Source organism: Lycorma delicatula, chromosome 12 (genome assembly GCF_047948215.1).
Source record: "Lycorma delicatula isolate Av1 chromosome 12, ASM4794821v1, whole genome shotgun sequence".
In the NCBI taxonomy this organism is placed as follows: Eukaryota; Metazoa; Arthropoda; class Insecta; order Hemiptera; family Fulgoridae; genus Lycorma; species Lycorma delicatula.
This window is the reverse complement of record NC_134466.1, coordinates 73,729,608-73,750,054: the sequence shown is the minus strand read 5'-3', so window position 1 is coordinate 73,750,054 and position 20,447 is coordinate 73,729,608. Positions and strand designations below refer to the sequence as shown.

The 20,447-nt window shown below is 30.9% G+C and overlaps 1 protein-coding gene across 1 annotated transcript in view; it reads right to left on the bottom strand.

Moving 5' to 3' along the window:
* Positions 1-514: 514 nt before the first annotated feature.
* The window catches only part of LOC142332813 (uncharacterized), a 33,468-nt gene continuing 13,535 nt past the window's right edge, over positions 515-20,447 (bottom strand). The window contains exons 8-13 of the mRNA XM_075379428.1: positions 20,087-20,236; positions 17,641-17,790; positions 12,128-12,277; positions 11,276-11,425; positions 5,093-5,729; positions 515-726 (exon numbers count right to left, since the gene is read on the bottom strand). Of these exons, the coding sequence (XP_075235543.1) occupies positions 515-726; positions 5,093-5,729; positions 11,276-11,425; positions 12,128-12,277; positions 17,641-17,790; positions 20,087-20,236 (1,449 nt within the window). The remainder of the gene's footprint in view (positions 727-5,092; positions 5,730-11,275; positions 11,426-12,127; positions 12,278-17,640; positions 17,791-20,086; positions 20,237-20,447) is intronic.

Here is a 20,447-nt window from a genome sequence, read left to right as displayed (position 1 = left end):
ACTTCAGACACTGCTGCTTGGACAATCAAATTAATTGTATGCGCTAAGCAAGGATTATGGCGTAGCCGACAATTGCAAGTAGCAGCTGTTAAATTTGCTGCATTGTAACTAACAACCGCTCCTATTTTGTCAGTAATAGCCCATTCATTGAATTTATCTTGTAATTCAATGGCAATGTTTTCAGCCGTATGTTGACTGCAGATTTCCATACAAGTAAGTAACTGGGTTTTTAAATTGCAATCACGATCAATGAAATGGATAGCCGTATAATTATTATTTGAAACTGATGTCCAACTGTCAGTGGTTATTGCGCATGCTTCTATATTATATAATGACTTACGAATCTCACAAGAAATTCTATCGTATAATTGTGGAATTAAACTAGTTGTAATTATTTTCCGACAAGGAAGCGAATACCCAGGGTTTAACGTACGAACAAACTTCTTGAATTCTTCATCCTCAACGAGTGAAATAGGTTGATATTCTTTAGTTATTAACCTAATTAATTGAATATCTAACGCTCGGCTTTTACTCTGAGGAACAGGTTTTGTAACAAAGTAAGGGACAACTGTTGTATTTTTCTGTTTATTGAGGACAAAGATGTTATTGGATGCACAGAAGAAGGATTAGGCGATTCAACAAGTTTTGTTAATTTAAGGGCTAATTGCTGCGATTCATTTGGTTCAGTCGCAGTAGACGTAGTAGGATTTAAATTATAATGCATTTCTGAAACATAATCAGGACAAGGATTTTTTTGTCTTGGAATATCAACTCCTGGGTGTTTAACTTTAATATGACGAGATAGATTACTAGTCGTCCCACCGGCACAGGATAATGAACTACGGCAAAGATTACACAAAGCTTTTCCAGGGCTTGCTTCGGAAAAGCAAGTCCAGACGCAATTCTTTTTCTGCAGCTCATGTTTATAATTTTAAAAACAAAATATACTTTTTTAAAAGTGCTTATAAAATATCTACTTACGTAAAAACTAATGATTTAAAAAAATAATACCGATAAACATTTAGAAAAAATCGTCTTCTGATTATGTAAAGTAAAAAAATCTTACGAAATTGAGTAGGCCCAAATAAAAAAATATAAACGGTTGAAAAAAAATCAGATGTTTTTTCAACCGGGTCGAACAGGAGTATGAACAGAGATGAACGGCTAAACTCGGGCGAAGAAGAGAAAGAGAGCATGCGCATTAGAAGCGATAGGCTTCTAAGTTAAAACATCGAATTGTTAAAACATCTAAAGTTAAACATCGAATTGAACTGAAAAAGAATCAGATGTTTACGTCTGTTAACTGTCGGTTGCAAACCGTTCGTGGTTCAGTGCTGTATAGTTTCGTTCTTTACAGTTGTATTTTTCTAAAACGCCTTATTCGGTCGAGGGAAGAGGTTTTAAAGGGAATCGGTAAGTGCGTTCTGGATCCTTTCAGGAAACGCGTCAAATAATCGCGGAAAGATTTCCGAATGCCAGTAGCCCAGCAGAATAGCGTACGCGATTTGTTTAAAAAGTAACGTTCAACGGGATAGGTTTCAAAGGCAAAACAAAATGAACGATTCCGGAGGCAAAAGCTGATATTCAAAGAATTTCTGCCTGTCGGAAAACATTTATATATAAATTATCACAACAAAGCGTTAAAAAATGCAGATCTTGCCGTAAGATTCTTCACGATTTTAATTTGAAATCGTATCGTGTAACAATTTTGCAAAAATCTATTAGAATAGAAACTGAAAAGTTTTAATTGTTCTGTCCGGCGTTTAAAAAACATTATCGATGAAGAAATAGACTCAATTTCATGTCGGTCGAAACACGCTTTCATTTAACCGGGCGTGTTAATTCGATTGGCACCAGGTATAGGATGACTAGACATCTCAGTAATGATCGAACTGAGAATGTACAAGACTACACTTCATTTACAGTCATACATATCATCTTCATTCATCCTCTGAAGTATTATCTAAACGGTAGTTACCGGAGGCTAAACAGAAAAAAAAGAAAAGAAGGTACAGGATGACTGAAAAGCGACACCGGATTTTTATTCGTCCATTTCATGATGAGAAATTCGGTGTATGATACGATTCTGATATCGAACAGCACTATATTTTGCGACCGGACTGTCCGTACAATTTTTGTCGATTTCTACTATCGGTTAACAAATGGTGAAAAGGGGACGGCTTCTTCAAATACGACGGAGAAACATAAAAAAAATTCACTAGCTCGCGTTCGTGCGGTTTTTTGTGTGTAAAAGAACGAATTGTCAGTAGAGGTCGATGGATTCAGCGTTTGCCGGATTTCTCTTCAGATTTTCGTTTTGGGCTTTTTCAAGGAAAGAGTTTACGAACCAAATCCTCCACATTATCGATGAACTGAAAACGAATTTTCAACAACATTTTGCGTCACGCGTCTCTCAATATGCTCTTTCGAGCACAAAGATGCATGCTTCCGTCGGACCGCTTATTTCGAACGTGTTTTGTAAAAATTTGGTAAATATATAAACTTTTGCTAATGTAGTTGTAGAATTTAATTTAACTCGTTCATTTCATTCGTAAAATGTTACATGCGGCGACTGAGTTTAGTCGTTAGCGGTTCTCTTAAGTCGGTACCCGTTATAACGGGTATCGTAATTAAAATGATTATCGGCAACCTGACACAGGAAAAATCACCTCTAAAAATTACGTCGCCGTTCCTGATAATTACAAACATCATGTGCCAGGCTTACTAAAATAAACGAGGCCTGAAGTATTTTTTCCATACCTTCTTCGCTGAACCGAATTTACTTTCACGTATCAGCAAGACAATGCCGTTCAAAAGTAGATGATGTATTCAGCGCTTCATGGACTGGGTATACAAATCAGCATCCTTTCAACGAGTTATACAATTTCTAGTAAGTTAGAAACAGGATTAACTAAATATTACATAAAAATAAGAAGTGAAGAAAAATGTTTTCTGAAATTTTAGAAATTAAAGAATTTAATCATATTTTTCTCACAGTTTTTAAAAATACCCTAATTTTATACAATAAAAACAAATTTTTTTTATGTTATAGCTAAAATTAATAATGCAGTTTTGTATTGATTAATCTTTAAAGAATATTTTCGATCCCGAAATAATCTATCAGAAGAGTAGTATGAAACCTTTTCCCAAATCCCAATACATTTTCCTGATTGTCTACAGATTGTTATGAATACAATTTAAGGATTTCAATAAAAATAAATTTTTGTAATAACATTTTATTAGAAGATCTTGCTGCAAAATTTTTTGTTTAAAATAAATTATAATCACGTTAAAACAAAAGGCTTTAATATTATTTAATTATTATCTGCTTTTCAAATGCATATGTATTATATAAAATAACTTTTTAAATTGGTGTGTATCTGTATGTATTATATTTTTCTCAAAAAACCATAAGCTGAACATAAACTATTTACTGCAAGTCAAGCAATAATAACCATGTGACAATTCTGTTTATTCATTTTGACATACCTAGAACTATTTAAAACGGTTTATCCCATGAAATGTTTTGCGTAAACGATGAGGAGGGGTTATTTCATACTCTCAATACTCAGATAAATACGTTAATATTATTAAACTCAAATTTTGTGTTTCGGTGTTTCAAATGCAGTTTATCAGCTCGTTAAAAATAAAAAAAATGAATTATAAAAATTTTTAGAAATCTATCTTTATCATTATTTCTACTTATCAGAATAATCGAGGTGCAATTTTCTGAATCGTTAAGAATCTAATTTCTCTTTCTTTAAATTTGGTATTAAAAGTTTAAACGCCTTTGATTTTAAAAATGCAAGTATAAATATAGTTTATACATCTATTTATTTTTTTGTGTTTGATTTTAAATGTCTTTTTTTTAAAAGTAAATAATTATTTCGATAGAAATAAAACACGGGGTACGAACGAGACCAGTATTTAAAATATAAATTTTAAATGTGAATTTGTACAAATGAAAGATCCCCTGTAAGAAGTCTTTAATTTTGACAACATGGAAGCTTAAAAATTAAGAAAACAACGTGCGAAAAACATTGTGACTGAAGTGAAGAGAAACTCCATAGTCTGTGGCAAAGCCCACGCTGATGACCAGGAAGATTATGCTGTGTGTTTAGCGAGACTTGAACGGCACTGTGCATCACAAGCTGCTGCTGCCAGGCAGTATGACAGACTCAGACCTGTAGTGTTGACAATTAAGTTATTGCACCTAGCAATTCAAAAGAAACGACCTCAATTGGTCAACAGAAAGGACTTCATACGACACGGTGTTAACTGCCACACCACATACATCTTTAACAACCTGTCAACAATTGAGAGAACTTGACTGTAAGGTTCTGATGCGTCCACCATATAGCTGTACATAATACCGTTAGCATATAATTTGTCTCAGTCTCTGCAACAACACCCTGAATGGTGTTAAATTAGTTTCAAAAAAGGTCTGTGAAACCATAAGCCATAAACCAAAAGTTGGTGAATAGAAACCATGGAAGTTCTATAGTGTAGGGTTTATGGTGTTGATGGAAAAATTTTAGAAGTTTATCGAAAAAAAATCTTGCATGTGGTCTCAAAAAGTTAATTTTCAATAACCATAAATGTATTCACAAATTTGTCCTACATGTCTCCATATTTCTTAGACAAACTGAAAACAAGGAAATATGAATCATTTAATAAACAAGTTATTAAAAAGTTTTTTTATTAAAAGAATTATACATACATTATATAAATCATTCCAAATCATCTTATGTATAAAATAATTAGTTTTAATAATAGTGTATATGCAATGACAAAAGAAAAAGAAAATAGCTACAAACTGCAAAGACCCTATACTAAATAGAGATAATTTATACCACTCTGTCAACCTTATTTAACTTTTGTGTAAAAGTTTATAGATAAAAATTACATGTAAAATTTTTCTAACCAATATGAATAGAAAGATGTATTTTTAAATTATCCCTTCGATTAAATGTTTTCTTACAAAAATTACAAGTGAATTTCTTCTCACCAGTATGAATAGAGAGATGTCTTTTTAAATGACTGCTAAGTCTAAAAGTTTTTTTACAAAAATTACAAGTGAATTTCTTCTCACCAGTATGAATAGAGAGATGACTTTTTAAACTACTCTTTTGACTAAATGTTTTCTTACAAAAATTACAAGTGAATTTCTTCTCACCAGTATGAATAGAGAGATGTGCTTTTAAATTACTGCTATGATTAAACATTTTCTTACAAAAATTACAAGTGAAGTTCTTATCACCAGTATGAATTGAGAGATGTGTTAATAAATTACCCTTTCGACTAAATGTTTTGTTACAAAAATTACAAGTGTATTTTTTCTCATCTGTATTAGTAGAGATATGTGATTTTAACTTACTGTGTCGAATAAACATTTTTTTAGAAAAATTACATTTTAAGTTTTTTTTGACAACATGAATAGATAAGTGTGACTCTAATGTAGATCCCTGAGTGAAAGACTCCTTACAAAAAACACATGTGTGAATAGGAAGATGAGAAGATATGACATTCCTTTCTTTAACAGGTTTTTCTGTAATTTGCAGGCACTTTTCGTTAAAAGAAAAAGTGTTGAAATCATCATATTCTTCATCGCTGGCATTATCACATATGCACTTATATTTTAATTCATTGCAAACCACACATTTTGATCTCTGAAAACTACTTTCAGTAATTCTTTCCTCCACATCATCGATAACCTCTTCAATAAGATTCTAAAAAAAAAATGTAACTGTTAACTTAAAAGTCTGTCGGAAAATTTTTTATTTTTAATAATTCCAACTACAAATTGACAACTTATACTTTAATATTAAATATCTTATGTTCATATTTAAGCAAGCACAATATGTTTGTTTCAGAGTAGCAAAAATAAAAATTTCATTTGTATTAGTAGTTAAAATAGAGGACAAAATGTAACACAATCAAACTATATGCTACATTGCGCAGAAATTAAAACTGGTCAGTCAACAAGCAATTTCATAATGCAGAATAAAAAAAAAACAAATTTAAAAATAATTACTGTAGTTTATTTCTGTTTAAATTAACTGAAAATAGAAACCTGACAATAAGTGTAGGTATTTTCCAAACTCATCCACGGATTAAGATATTGGTCATTACATTTGTTCTTAAAAAATCAAACACAGAGAAGAGTAATAAGATCAGTTTATCACTTTCATTAGATATTAATCCACTGGAAGAATTGAATGAAGTGAAAAATAAGAGAAAACAGGTTTAGGACTGGATGGGTGAGTCAAGTTAATAATGAAAGAATTATATCCTGAAGATCCAAAATTATATTAGTAGATCATGAAAATGTCAAACAAAGATTTTAATTTCTCTTTAATACATTCTGATACACAAAAATGAGAGTGCCATGAGAAAAACAATGTCTGCTGAGATTAAACTTGAATGAAATAATTGTGTTATTTACCTACAAGAGTGAGCTACACATTTCTCTAGAAATGTTATCATGTTTCTAAATCACGTATATTCAGTTTCATACTACAAGTGTTTAATGCAATTTATAACCTGCTGAAGAATGATTGGTCTTATTTAAAAGATTCTTAAATGTGTTCTGATTTTAAGATAAATCTATGAGCAACAAACTTTAGATCTTTAAAAACATAACAAAATTAATTAACATGCAGAAATGACATTTAGCTTAGCTAGTGAACATCTCTCTCTACGAACATGAGACCCTTGATGTTGGTATGGGGGCTTGAGTGCTCAGTGATACAAAGTAGCTGGACCGAAGGTGCAACCATATCAGAGAGGTATCTCTTGAGAGCCAAACTAAGGAATGATTCCTGAATGAGGGCAGCAGCTCTTTCAGTAGTTGTTAAGGGTGTAGGTCAGGACGACTTAAATGGTCATATCAACATCACTCAGTCCTATCAGTCATATCAGCAGTACTCAGTCCTCTGAATACTGCGAACTGAAACCAATGGAAAACTACAGCAGCTTTTTTTCCAAGAAAATGTAGCTCTCTGCATTTTCGTATAGCAATGATGGAGGCATCTTCCTTGGTAAAATATTCCGGAGGTAAACTAGTTCTAATTAGAATCATTGTAATAAGGATAAAATCAAAACTTAAACAGACAATGATTGTTAACATCTATATGCCTACAAGCGCCCACGATGATGATGAAGTAGTGTGTATACAAAGAAATTGACAAAGCAATTAAATACATAGAAGGAGATGAAAATTTAATAACAGATAGGAGACTGGAATGCAAGCATTGCAAGAGGCAAGGAAGGAAATATAGTGGGTGAATACGGGCTGGGCAAAAGGAATGAAAGAGGGGACCGACTTACAGAGTTTTACACAAAGTATAATTTAGTAGTTGCCAACATCCAGTTTAAAAATCATATTAGAAGAATATACACACGGAAAAAGCAAAGCGATACTGCAAGGTATCAGATAGATTATATCATGGTTAAGCAAAGATTTAGAAATCAACTCACTGACTGCAAAACTTACCCTGGAGCAGACATTGATAGCGACCTTAATTTGGTGATAATGACATGTAGGTTGGGGTTTAAAAACCTGAAGAAAAGGAGTCAGATGAATCGGTGGAATTTAGAGAAGCTTGATGAAGAGGAGGTAAGAGGATTTTTGAAAAGGACATCGCAAGAGGTCTCAGTAAAAACGATAAAGCAGAAAATGTAGAAGAAGAATGGGTGAATGTTATAAAGGAAATTCTTTAATCAGCAGAAGTGAACTAGCGAAAGAAGAATGGATTAAAGAAACGTGGAAGAAGAAACCAAAGATGGTACACAGATTTATAATATGAAAGGTAAAGTCGATAGGTGGGTGGGATATATTGAAGAGTTATACGGAGGAAATTAATTAGAAAATTGTTACAGAGGAAGAAGAGGAAGTTGAAGAGAATGAAAGGGGAGAAACAATACTGAGATCTGAATTTTAGAAAGCATTAAGAGATTTGAATGGCAGAACGGCACCTGGAATAGACAGAATACCTGTAGAATTACTAAATAACTAGTCATGCACCAAAAACTTAACAAGAATTCTGTACAGAAGAATTGTGAGGAGAGTGGAAGTGTTAGGAGAAGACCAATTTGGTTTCAGGAAAAGTATAGGGACAAGTGACGCAATTTTAGGCCCAGATTAATAGTAGAAGAAAGATTAAAGAAAAACAAACCAACATACTTGGCATTTAAAGACCTAGAAAAGCCATTCGATAATGTAAACTGGAATAAAATGTTCAGCTATTTAAAAAATTAGGGTTCAAATACAGAGATAGAAGAATGATTGCTAATATTTACAGGAACCTAACAGCAACAATAATAATGGAAGAATATAAGAAATAAGCTGTAATAAGAAAGAGAGTCTGACAAGGATGTTCCCTATCACCGTTACGTTTTAATCTTTACATATAACTAGCAATTAATGATGTTAAAGAACAATTTAGATCCAGAGAAACAGTACAAGGTGAAAATATGAAGATGCTACAATTTGCTGATGATATAGTAATTCTAGCTCAGAATAAAAAGGATTTTGAAGAAACAATGAACGGCATAGATGAAGTCCTATGCAAGAAATACTGCATGAAAATAAACAAGAACAAAATGAAAGAAATGAATTGTAGTTAAAATAACAAAGATGGACCACTGAATGTGGAAATAGGAGGAGAAAAGATTATGGAGGTAGAAGAATTTTGTTAGTTGCGAAGTAGAATTACTAAAAATTGACGAAGCAGGAGCAACATAAAATGCTAAATAGCACAGGGGAAACGAGCCTTCGTCAGAAACATAATTTGTTTACATTAAAAATTAATATAAATTACAAGAAAAGATTTTTTATAGTATACATTTGGAGTGTCGTTTTATATGGAAATGAAACATTGACAATTGGAGTATCTGAGAAGGAAAGATAAAAAGCTTTTGAAATGGGGTACCTATAGGAGAATGTTAAAAATCAAATCGGTGGATAAAATGACAAATGAAAAGGTTTTGCGGCAAATAGATGAAGAAAGAAGCATTTGGAAAAATATAGCAAAAAGAAGAGACAGACTTATAGGCCACATATTAAGAATACCTGGAATAGTCGCTTTAATATTGGACGTACAGGTAGAAGGAAAAAATTGTGTAGGCAGGCAATGTTTCGAATATGTAAAACAAACTGTTAGGGATGCAGGATGTAGGGGGTATACCGAAATGAAATGACTAGCACTACATAGGGGAACTTGGAGAGCTACATCAAACCAGTCAAGTGACTGAAGACAAAAAAAAAGTTAACATCACTTCGTATCAATTGTGAATTTGTTGCAGTATCAAAGCTATAGTTCATTGTGTCCATTTAGAAAAATTAGTTGATTATGAAGTTACTTATTTTTCTTCAACAGTCAATATTGATCATATTTCGAGTAATGATGAAAGCATCTCTTTATAAATAAATTATATACATTTCATTGCTAAGATCTCTAAAATTGGTTAACAGGGCAAATCAATCACTAAGTTGTTTGCATTTAATGGTCAATTTTTAAACAAGGAGACTGAATTTTTCTCACCGTTTACAACTCACACAAAGCCACACATATTTTCTTCACAGCTATTTTGGTAACAAAATTTTGAGTAACGAGATTAGCATCTTTGTAGACAAAATATTCAGCAGTTATCAAATTCTGTCAATTAAATTCACTGGTACCATCCAACTTGATGAAAATATACCATTCTAAAGCGCGAGCTCTAACAGGAAGTTCATAATCCAGTGCATTCGAAAAGTAACTACATACCGACATAAACATGATTATAGGTTGAGGGATTTTATTCTGTGTTAATAATAGTAATGTTTTCTACAAAGGTTTGTAATTCTGTATTGAATGCAGTTAGCTTCCATGACCCGATCAGGATGTTGCGACAAGTATATGTGTCTCAACTAAAGAAGATATGATTCTTTCCTGTCACTGTCTGTTCATTATATTTAAACGATTGAGGCTGTCTTTCCATGTGCACACTGAACAGTGAATATTTCTCATTTAACACATCTTCATAAGCACAAGGAGTATATACAGACAGTGAAAGATTAGTATTTTATTAGATTTCCAGGTATAGTGGTCGATATAGCGTAAGAACACTAATCGAAGACTTTGGGGAGATTGGTTCAGTTAAGAAATATGAGTGAAGTGGTAGACCATAAGTACTTGATGAAGACGTATCGACTACTACGTGATGTAGTCTTAACAAATCCGTGCAAAAGTTAGCTTAACAGAAAAACAACTGCAACAAGGCAATTTGTAATAAGCACAGTCTTTTCCCATGTAAAGCAATTCAAAAGTTATTGGCCAGAGACTGTGCAAAGTGAATTCAATACTGGGGATGGTTTCTACAGTTTCTAGTGGATGTTTGTGAGCTGCCAACTATTTAAGCACAAATTTTACGTTATACTACCATTTAAATATGAATTCAATTCTCTGTGAAAAGAAATTCTAAGAAATTAACTTTGTATTGAGGAAGCCGATACCCTCCATGGCTTCAAAAAGGCATGTTTTTTTGCTAAAAAATAGTAGCATTTCAATATATTCTACTAATTTTCAGATTTATATCATGCAATAGTCATATTACTACTGAATAATCATTTTATTATATTACCGATTATAATTTAATACACATGAAAAAAAGATTCTAATCAATGAGTACTGAAAAACCATAGAGAAATCGCAAAAAAACCACATTAAAAACCCAAGGATCCCTCAGAAAACACATAAATACCACACTAAAAACTATACATGAAGTATTAAGAAGTACAATATTTCCTACATTTATTCATTTCTATGTTTTATGGATGATTCAACAGCAATAATGCAACATGTTGGGAGGTAAACAAACAATTTGTTCTGGCTGTGCCACATTTACAGTACCATAAGAGACACAATGAAGTAGTTTCTCTGAGGACAACATTGTTCTTCATAAAACTGGTTTCTGTGAAAAGATTATAAATTTACTTGCAAGAATATATCAACTGCATTTCAGTAGGTTTGTTGTGTGATTAGGAACAGTATATTTTGGCACTATGAAGAAAGAAACAAGAACCTTATATAAAACCTTGCACGGAATGTTTATTCTTACTCAAAAGCAACAAGTTTTCAGTGACTTGTCAATCATACAATCCTACACATACTTTTGATCATTTCACATACAGTTTGGTATCATTTTTTTAAGTTTTAGTCAAAATATCCAGTGTTAAACAAGAATGCTAAATATTAGGTAAACCATCAAAAAGTAAATGAAAATATGTTACTTGTCTAGGTGTTGTCAGTTTATCATCTGCCATAGCAACAGGAGAAATAAAATGTTCTGTTCGCTCTGTTTCATGCTTGGTTTCTTGTTTAATACTAGAAGATAATGGATCTTCATCAAAAAATGAACTATCAGTTTGTGCATCCATACTCTGCAGCAAAACAAAGTAATAATAATAATAATTTATTATCTTTATATAAATAACATATATTAAAAATATATCTATTTTTCTTATAATGATAAAACAAATTGGTTTTCATAGAAATAACTCATCCATATGAGTAGTTCTATAATAATATTCAACTGGAACCTTTCAATATATAATCACACATGATAGTTCCAGAAAAGTGAAATATTGTAAGTATTGGCAGTAAATTAATATAAAAAACACATCAATCTTGTTTGGAAACAAAAATGCCATAGAATAAGAATTATCGAAACCTATAACAAAGTTTCTCTAACAAAGTAAACAAGGTTCATAAAGGAAAGGATAGCTTTATATTCTTATAAAACATTTTTATAAACAATGTTAAATGTGGGTATAAAATTACTATGTTAGTCACCTTCATTTAAGGCGTGAGGCACCTGCTCACTGTATTTTATTTGTTACGTATTGTTGATAAAATGTTAATGCAATCTGTTAAATAAAGTTATTTATTGCCCTATACTCTACTAAAATGTTTTTTACACCATAAACCAAAATATCTCAAGCTAGACATAAATGGAATATGATTATATGTGAGCAATAAACAATAAATAAAAATAACATAATGAACAGAATAAATAAGAATTCTTACAATAACTAGGTTTTATGTTTTTAACTTAAAACAAGGTAAAGAAGAAAATAGCTTACTTGTTTAAATATTGTCAGACGATCATCTGTCTTTGAAAGATGTACAAAAAAATGTTCTTCTTGCACAGATTCCTGCAGTTCTTCTTTTTTAATGGGCAAGGATAATGGATTTTCTTCCAAAACTGAATCACTAGTTTGTGCATCCATAATCTGCAAAAAATATTAAGTAATATTAATATTCTATTACAAAACTATACCTTAAAATAAGCATGTTAAATGAAATATTACTGAAACGTAAAATCTGATGAAGTCAACAGCTTGGAGCTAACTATTTTGTTAAAAATAATTTAAGACTTGTTATATATCAAAGCGGGTTTTAATACATTAACCTGTGTCAGTTACATATTGAAATGACTTGTTATACAAATATTGTAGATTTATATAACTAACACCACATGAAAACCACAGTTTATGGTATAAATGAATTTCTAAATCTCCAAAAAATTTACATGAGTAGATAATAACAGTAGCGGTCATCATTTTTTATTACCAAAAATGATACAATATTTTTCATAAGAAAAGTATTCACTGGGTATATAGACTAAATTATAATGGTATAATTATAATTATGTGGGATGTAATGGGTATAGATGCTAAATTAAACAAAGATTATTGCAAGTTTTCTTAAGTATTAATGGAAGCCAATTCAGTTGTATAAAAGAAGAAAATTTAATTTTTACAGAATCAAAAAATTTTCAGATGTAAAAAGATAATTCAACAGTTAAGATGCCAGTAACATAAAATAATGCTGTCTGCCATCAAATATTAGAAGAACGTGTGTCCTAACCTGACCCTAGTTATAACTCTGTCACACAAGCATCCTACTGAAAAACGCCAGAGTTGATACTTATCGATTAGCATAATATGACATATGACATATGTAGTATGTAGACATAGACATATGTTATATGTAGTTATATTAATATACTTACGACACGTAAATAATACACGCTTCTTTCACTCTTGGACCAAGGCCCTTTCATTTTTAGAGATCTTAACAATGAAATTTATAGAATTTATTTATATAGAGATGCTTTCATCACTACTCAAAATTTGATCAATGTTGACTGTTAAAGAAAAATAAGTAACTTCATAAACAACTAATTTTTTTTGAATGATGTGTTATTGAATTTGGATCTCAGGTGTTAATTACATGCTAAGATGCTATTCTGCTGTTTTATCACATTGTCTGGCCAAAATTGGGCAAGAGTTTTTCCCAAACCTTGACACAATGAACTGTTGCTTTGATACTACAACAAATCCACAATTGACCTGAAGTGATGTTCACTAGCTAACACCAAATGTCATTGCTACATGTTACTTTTGTTATGTTTTTAATGATCTAACGTTGTTGCTCATAGAGTTCTCTTAAAATCAGAACAAATTTAAGAATTTTTTAATTAAGAAATTATTCCTCAGCAGGTTATAAATTGCATTAAAAACTTGTGATATGTATCTGAATATATGTGATTTAGAAACATGATAACATTTCTCTAGAAATGTATAGCTCAATCTTGTAGATAAATAACATACAATTATTTCAAGTTTTATCTCATCATACACTGCTTTTCTCATGGCACTCTCATTTTTGTGCATCAGAAGGTATTAAAGAGAAATTAAAATAATTTGTTTGACATCTTCATGGTCAATTAATATAATTTTGGACCTTCAGTATATAATTCTTTCATTATTTACTTGACTCACCCATCCAGTACTAAGCTTGTTTTCTCTTATTTTTCATTTCATTCAATTCTTCCAGTAGATGAATATCTAATAAAAATGATAAACCGATCTTATTACTCTTCTCTGTCTTTGATGTTTTAAGAACAAATGTAATGACCAATATCTTAATCTGGGGATGAGTTTGGAAAATATCTACACTTATTGCCAGGGTTCTATTTTCAGTTAATATTAACAGAATTAAACTACAGTAATTTTTGTTATGTGTTTTTTGTAAGGAGTCTTTCACTCAGAGATCTACTTTAGAGTCACACTTAACTATTCATGTTGTCAAAAAACGTAACATATAATTTTCCTAAAAAATGTTTATTCGACGGAGTAATTTAAAAACACATATCTATCTCTACTAATACAGTTGAGAAGAAATTCACCTGTAATTTTTGTAAGAAATCATTTAGTCAAAAGAGTAATTTTAGTAAATTTAACAATCGCATGTGGCATTTTTCCATACAGTGAGAAGCCTAGAACATGCTAAACAACAGATATATGGGATCCGGGCCCTTGTTTGGTCTTGACTTTACACCCAAAATAAAGTTCATTACACTTTAAGTAACAGAGTAAGGGTTTCGCCTTTGGGACTAGAGCATTACTTCACCACATCCATAAAAAAAGAAGTTAAATGATTTAAAAAACTCTAGACATTTTGTAACTAACGACTAATTAAAAGAAATAAAATTGTAAATATGTAATACACAATAATTCAAACACACAAAGCACTTACAATGACATGTTTACTGGTTCACTACTATCTCATAACTGGCATTGTTCCGATGACTACGCTGCACTAGGTAACATTTGTACATATTTATACACGTCTAAATCTACACAACAATAGCAACACTACTATTTGAGTTAGCTCATTTGATTCAATCATATTTATAATTTTCTATGATCTTTTAGTTGAAAATTGACAAAAAAAAATTTTTTTTATATTTAAAAAAATTAAAATAACAAAGAAGCTGCAGGTAATTGAGAAATTACGAATACATATTTGAAAACAGCATAAAGAACTGCATTAAATACACCTATTGGTACTCGTGAGTCAAAAATCATGTTGACCATCGTTATTGGCAACATTACATGAGATATTTGGCACTTGAAGTTGCAAAATCAATCTCATGATAAAAGTATCCCATGATGAGCTTCCTTAAGAAATTTAGAAGTGAAGTTGTATTCAGTTACTTTCTTCTGTGAGCTAATCATACTTCTTTGTAAATTTAGGGTAAATCTTAAGGGATTGTATAGTACAACATCTCAATGTACCACAGGTTAGTTTAGTGTTTAAAAAACTCAGTTGGATAAACGGAAAAAGGGATTATGCAATCACCTCACTGGATGAGCACATGTTCAGCATTGTTACTATAAGCTGTTTTACAATTCTGCAAAACCCTTGGTTCTAACAAAACTAAGTAAGAAAAAATAGTTATTTTAAAACTAGATTTAAAATACTACTACTCATTAAAATTCGGTTACCTCGTGATGTGTTTATATGATTATATGTTAAGCTTCAACTTCAATTGAGAAATCATTAAAAAACTTTTTTTACTGTGTGTAAATAAATTATTTTTATAATTTTGAGTTTTACTCTAGTACTTTTAGATCTGATCTCTATCTTGTTATCATTCTTTGAGGGGTTTTGTGCAAACTGTATCTTCTTTTTAACAAATTTACGGATTACAAAATTATTAATGCAATGTTCACTGGCAGCAGTTTTCCAAATTATTGAATAACGTTTTCAAAAATATTTTCATGAAAAAAAATTGATGTTAAGATACTGGAGAAGGAATCTGTATTATATTAGTTAAATCACTTTACTTTCTTGAACTTGAAAACAAGGGCCTGGGTCCCATATATCTGTTGTTTATCATGTTCTAGGTTTCTCACTGTGTGGAAAAATGTAAGCGCCACATGCCATAGCTCTTCCTATGATTTGGAGGGAACCCAAAAATCACTCTTTTGACTGTTATTTCTGCTTAACAAACATTAAAGGGATTACATCAAAATCAAAACATACAGTGTTGTAATCAAACTTACAATCTGCAATGTGAACAGATCCATACTGCGAAGAATTGACAACACCAAAGTATCCAGAACATGTGACATTAGACGAAGGGAGCTCAGAGTCTGGTGGACGTAAGAAAGAAAAATAAACAGATTCTGGTAATACAACTTATGAACAAAGCATGTCATCTGAGCCTCATTTACTGATTCAAGTAAAAATTAACGAACTCATAAAAGATTTAACGTATCCAAAAAACAATCTGGAATGCTTGCTTCCCGGCAAAAAGGATGGAATCTTCTTATAAAGGAATACGATATGTAGCATTTATCGTAATCATTCTGAATTTAAAGTTATTTTTCTGAAGAAAGTGCCTTAGTGTTTTGTAATGACATTTCTTCTCTTATGCAGCCACTTTGTAATGAACATAACCCAACAGAATGGCACTTGTTCATCATAGATTCCTCTAAAGTTAGTTTAAAAGCTGTGCTTCTGCATAATGGCAATAAATTCCCATCAGTACCTGTGGCCCACTCTGCTACTATGAAAGAAACTTATGAAAACTTTAAATCTATATTGGAAAAGCTTCAATATGCAGTTTCAAAATGGAGTATTTGTGGTGATTTGAAAATGATTGCATTTATTCTTGGTCTGCAGCTTAGTTACACAAACTACTGATGTTTATTGTGTGAATGGGATACTAGGGACAGAAAAAAACATTTTATTAGAAAAGAACAGCCTAAACCCATGGCCTAAAAATGTGTATCTACTCTGTTACATATCAAAACAAGAATTAATGAACAATTTCGTCAAGGACGTGGACAATACTCCTGGTTCATGTACTTAAAACAGAACTTTTCTAAATATGTCAGTGAAAAGAAACTCTAAGAAATTGTTTTGAGAAAGCTGATGCACTCCATGGTTTCAAAGAGGCAATTTTTTTTTGTAAAAAATAGTGGCATTTCAATACATTCTACTAATTTTCAGATTTATATCATGCAATACTCTTATTACTATCGTATAATCATTTTATTATAATTACCGAATATAATTTAAAACACATGAAAAAAACATTCTAATCAATGAATACTGAAAAATCCTAGAGAAATATAGCATAAAAACAGATTAAAAATCACAAGGAACGCTCAGAATAAATACCACACTAAAAACTATGCATGAAGTATAGATCCTGGAAGAGTAGCCTCATGGCTGTTATCAAAGACCAATAGGAATAGTATGAAGTACAATATTACTTACGTTTATTCATTTCTATGTTTTATGGATATTTTAACAGTAATAATACAACATGCTGTCAATTGGGTGGTAGTAAACAGTTTGTTATGTCACAGAATTTGTTATAGCCATGCCACATTTACAGTACCATAAGAGACACAATGAAGTAGTTTCTCTGAGGACAACAATGTTATTTTTAAAACTGGTTTCTGTGAATAGATTATAAATTTACTTGCAAGAATATATCAGCTGCATTTCAGTAGGTTTGTTGTGTGATGAGGAACAGTATATTTTGACACTATCAGGAAAGAAACAAGAGACCTTATATAAAACCACGCTCGGAATGTTTATTCTTCATCAAAAGCCACGAGTTTCCAGGAGCGACTTGTGACTTGTCAATCATACAATCCTACACGTAACTTTTTATCATTTCACATACAGTTTGGTATCACTTTTTTAAGCTTTTAATCAAATTATCTAATGTTAAACAAGAATGCTAAATATTAGGTAAACCATCAAAAAGTAAATGAAAATATCTTACTTGTCTAGATGTTGTAGGTTTATTATCTGTCATAGCAACAGGAGATATCAAATGTTCTGTTCGCTCTATTTCATGCTTGATTTCTTGTTTAATACTGAAAGATAATGGATCTTCATCAAAAAATGAACTATCAGTTTGTGCATCCATACTCTGCAGCAAAACATAAAGAAATAATAATAATAATAATTTATTATCTTTATGTAATTAACATCTATTAAAAATATATCTACTATTTTTCTGACAATGATAAAACAAATTGGTTTTCATAGAAATAACTCATCCATTTGAGTACTTCTATAATAATATTCAACTGGAACCTTTCAATATATAATCACACATGATAGTGCCAGAAAAGTGAAATATTGTAGGCCCTGGCAATAAATTAATAGATCAATAGAAAAATGCGCTTAACCACAATCTAAATGGTTTGGTAAAAGAAACAGGTTCCTGGTGTAAATATAAAAAAAACACATCAACCTTGTTTGGAAACAATAATGCTGTGACATAGAATAAGCATTATCGATACCCTTCATAAAGGCAGGGATAGCTTTCTACTCTTTTAAAACATTTTCATAAACAATGTTAAATGTGGGTATAAAATGAATATGTTAGTCACCTTTGTTTAAGGCATGAGGCATCAGCTCACTGTATTATATTTGTTACGTCTTGTTGTACAAAATGTTTTATCTAATGTAAAATGTTAAGATGTAATCTGTTAAACAAAGCTATTTAACCCTTTATACAGCACTAATAAATGTCTTTTACACTATATATCAAAATATCTCATGTCAGACATGAATGCAAAATGTTACGTATCATGAATCGAATAATTAAGAATTAATTAACGATAACAATAGAGGTCATCGTTTTTTTATTACCTACAATGGTACAATTTTTTGTAAAAGAAAAGTTTTCACTAGGTACATAGACATTGATGCTAAATTAAAAAAGGATTATTGCATTTTTTTAAGTAATAATGGAAGCCAATTCAGTTGTATAAAAGTAGAAAATTTAATTTTTACAGAATCAAAAAATTTTCACATGTAAAAATATAATTAAAGAATTAAGATGCCAGTAACATAAAATAAGGCTGTATTCCACAATCTATTAGAAGAACAGGAGTCCAAAGGGAGTGTCCTACCCAGATCCTACTTATAACTCCATCAAACAAGCACCTTGAACTGACAAATGCCAGAATCGATAGTTATTGATTAGCATAATATGACATGACATTGCAATGTTACACTGTGTTGTTAACATAAGCATACTATTCGATTTGGCTACAGTAATTGACAAGCTTCTTTTCCTTTTAATTAATCTGTCATAGTAACATTTGACATGAAAAGCTTGTAAAACTACAGCCTCACATATGCCATTATCAACCAACCATTAATAAACACATTACAGATTTTTTGGATGAAAATTTCAGGAGAAGCTTACGATTAACTAAAGATCTAAATTTATTACACTGTTTCTGGTAAAGCCAGACTGCATTAATTTTCTGTACTACAAAGAAGCGATTGTGGAAAAGTTAAAAATTTTAAATATGAGATTATCTCTTCTTGTAGAAAGTTTACGAGAACCTTCTACAAGTACCTTTTAGACAATTGAACAATCACAACCAGTACATCAAACTTAATCAAAAATTTAATATATATGTAGGATATGATTTCAACTGAAAAAACACAAGCACATCGAAATCTGCCTATTTCTATAAATAAGTTTAATGTTTTTATTAAACTTGTTTCAGAATACTTCAAAGTATTTCACCTCCAGAATAATTCTGAATATCTCTCATATTGTTCACGACTAATTTTCTATTTGCTAATTAGGAAGTCTGACGCCATCACGGGTGGGGGTCTATAATTTCACAAAAAATACGTAACGATTTCTTACCAACAAGGTTTCTAACCACAATCTAAATGGTTTGGTAAAAGAAACAGGTTGCTGGTGTAAATATAAAATAAAACATCAACCTAGTTTGGAAACAAAAATGCAGTGACATAGAATAAGCATTATCGAAACCTTTAATAAAGTTTCTTGTAACTAAACATGGTTCATGAAGGCAAGGATAGCTTTGTACACTTTTTATAAACAATGTTAAATGTGGGTATAAAATGAATATGTTAATCAACTTTGTTTAAGGCATGAGGCATCTGCTCACTGTATTTTATTTCTTATGTACTGTTGTACAAAATGTTTATCTAATGTAAAATGTTAGATGCAATCTGTTAAACAAAGCAATTTACCGCTCCCCTATACTCCAATAATAAATGTTTTTTGGACTATAAATCAAAATATCTCAAGCCAGATATAAATGCAAAATGATGATGTGTAGGCTATAAACAGTAAATAAAAATATCATAATGAATAGAATAATTAAGAATTCTTCTAACTAGGTTTTATGTTTTTAACTTAAACCAAGACAAAGAAGAAAAAAGTTTACTTGTTTAAATATTGCCACACCATCATCTGTCTTGGCAAGATGTACAAACAAATATTCTTGTTGTCCTTTTTCATGTGTGTTTTCGTTTTTAATGGGCAAGGATAATGTATTTTCTTCCAAAACTGAATGACTAGTTTGTGCATACATACTCTGCAAAAAAAAGAATGAAGTAATAATAATATTCTATTATAATAGTATGACTATCAAAGCAGGTTTTAAAGCACTAACACGTGTCGGTTATGTCTGCAAATGATTTTTTATACAAATAATCTATATTTATAACTAACCATATAATAATGAAAAACCAGAGTTTATGGTATAAATGAATTTCTAAATTTCCAAAAATATACATGAGTATGCA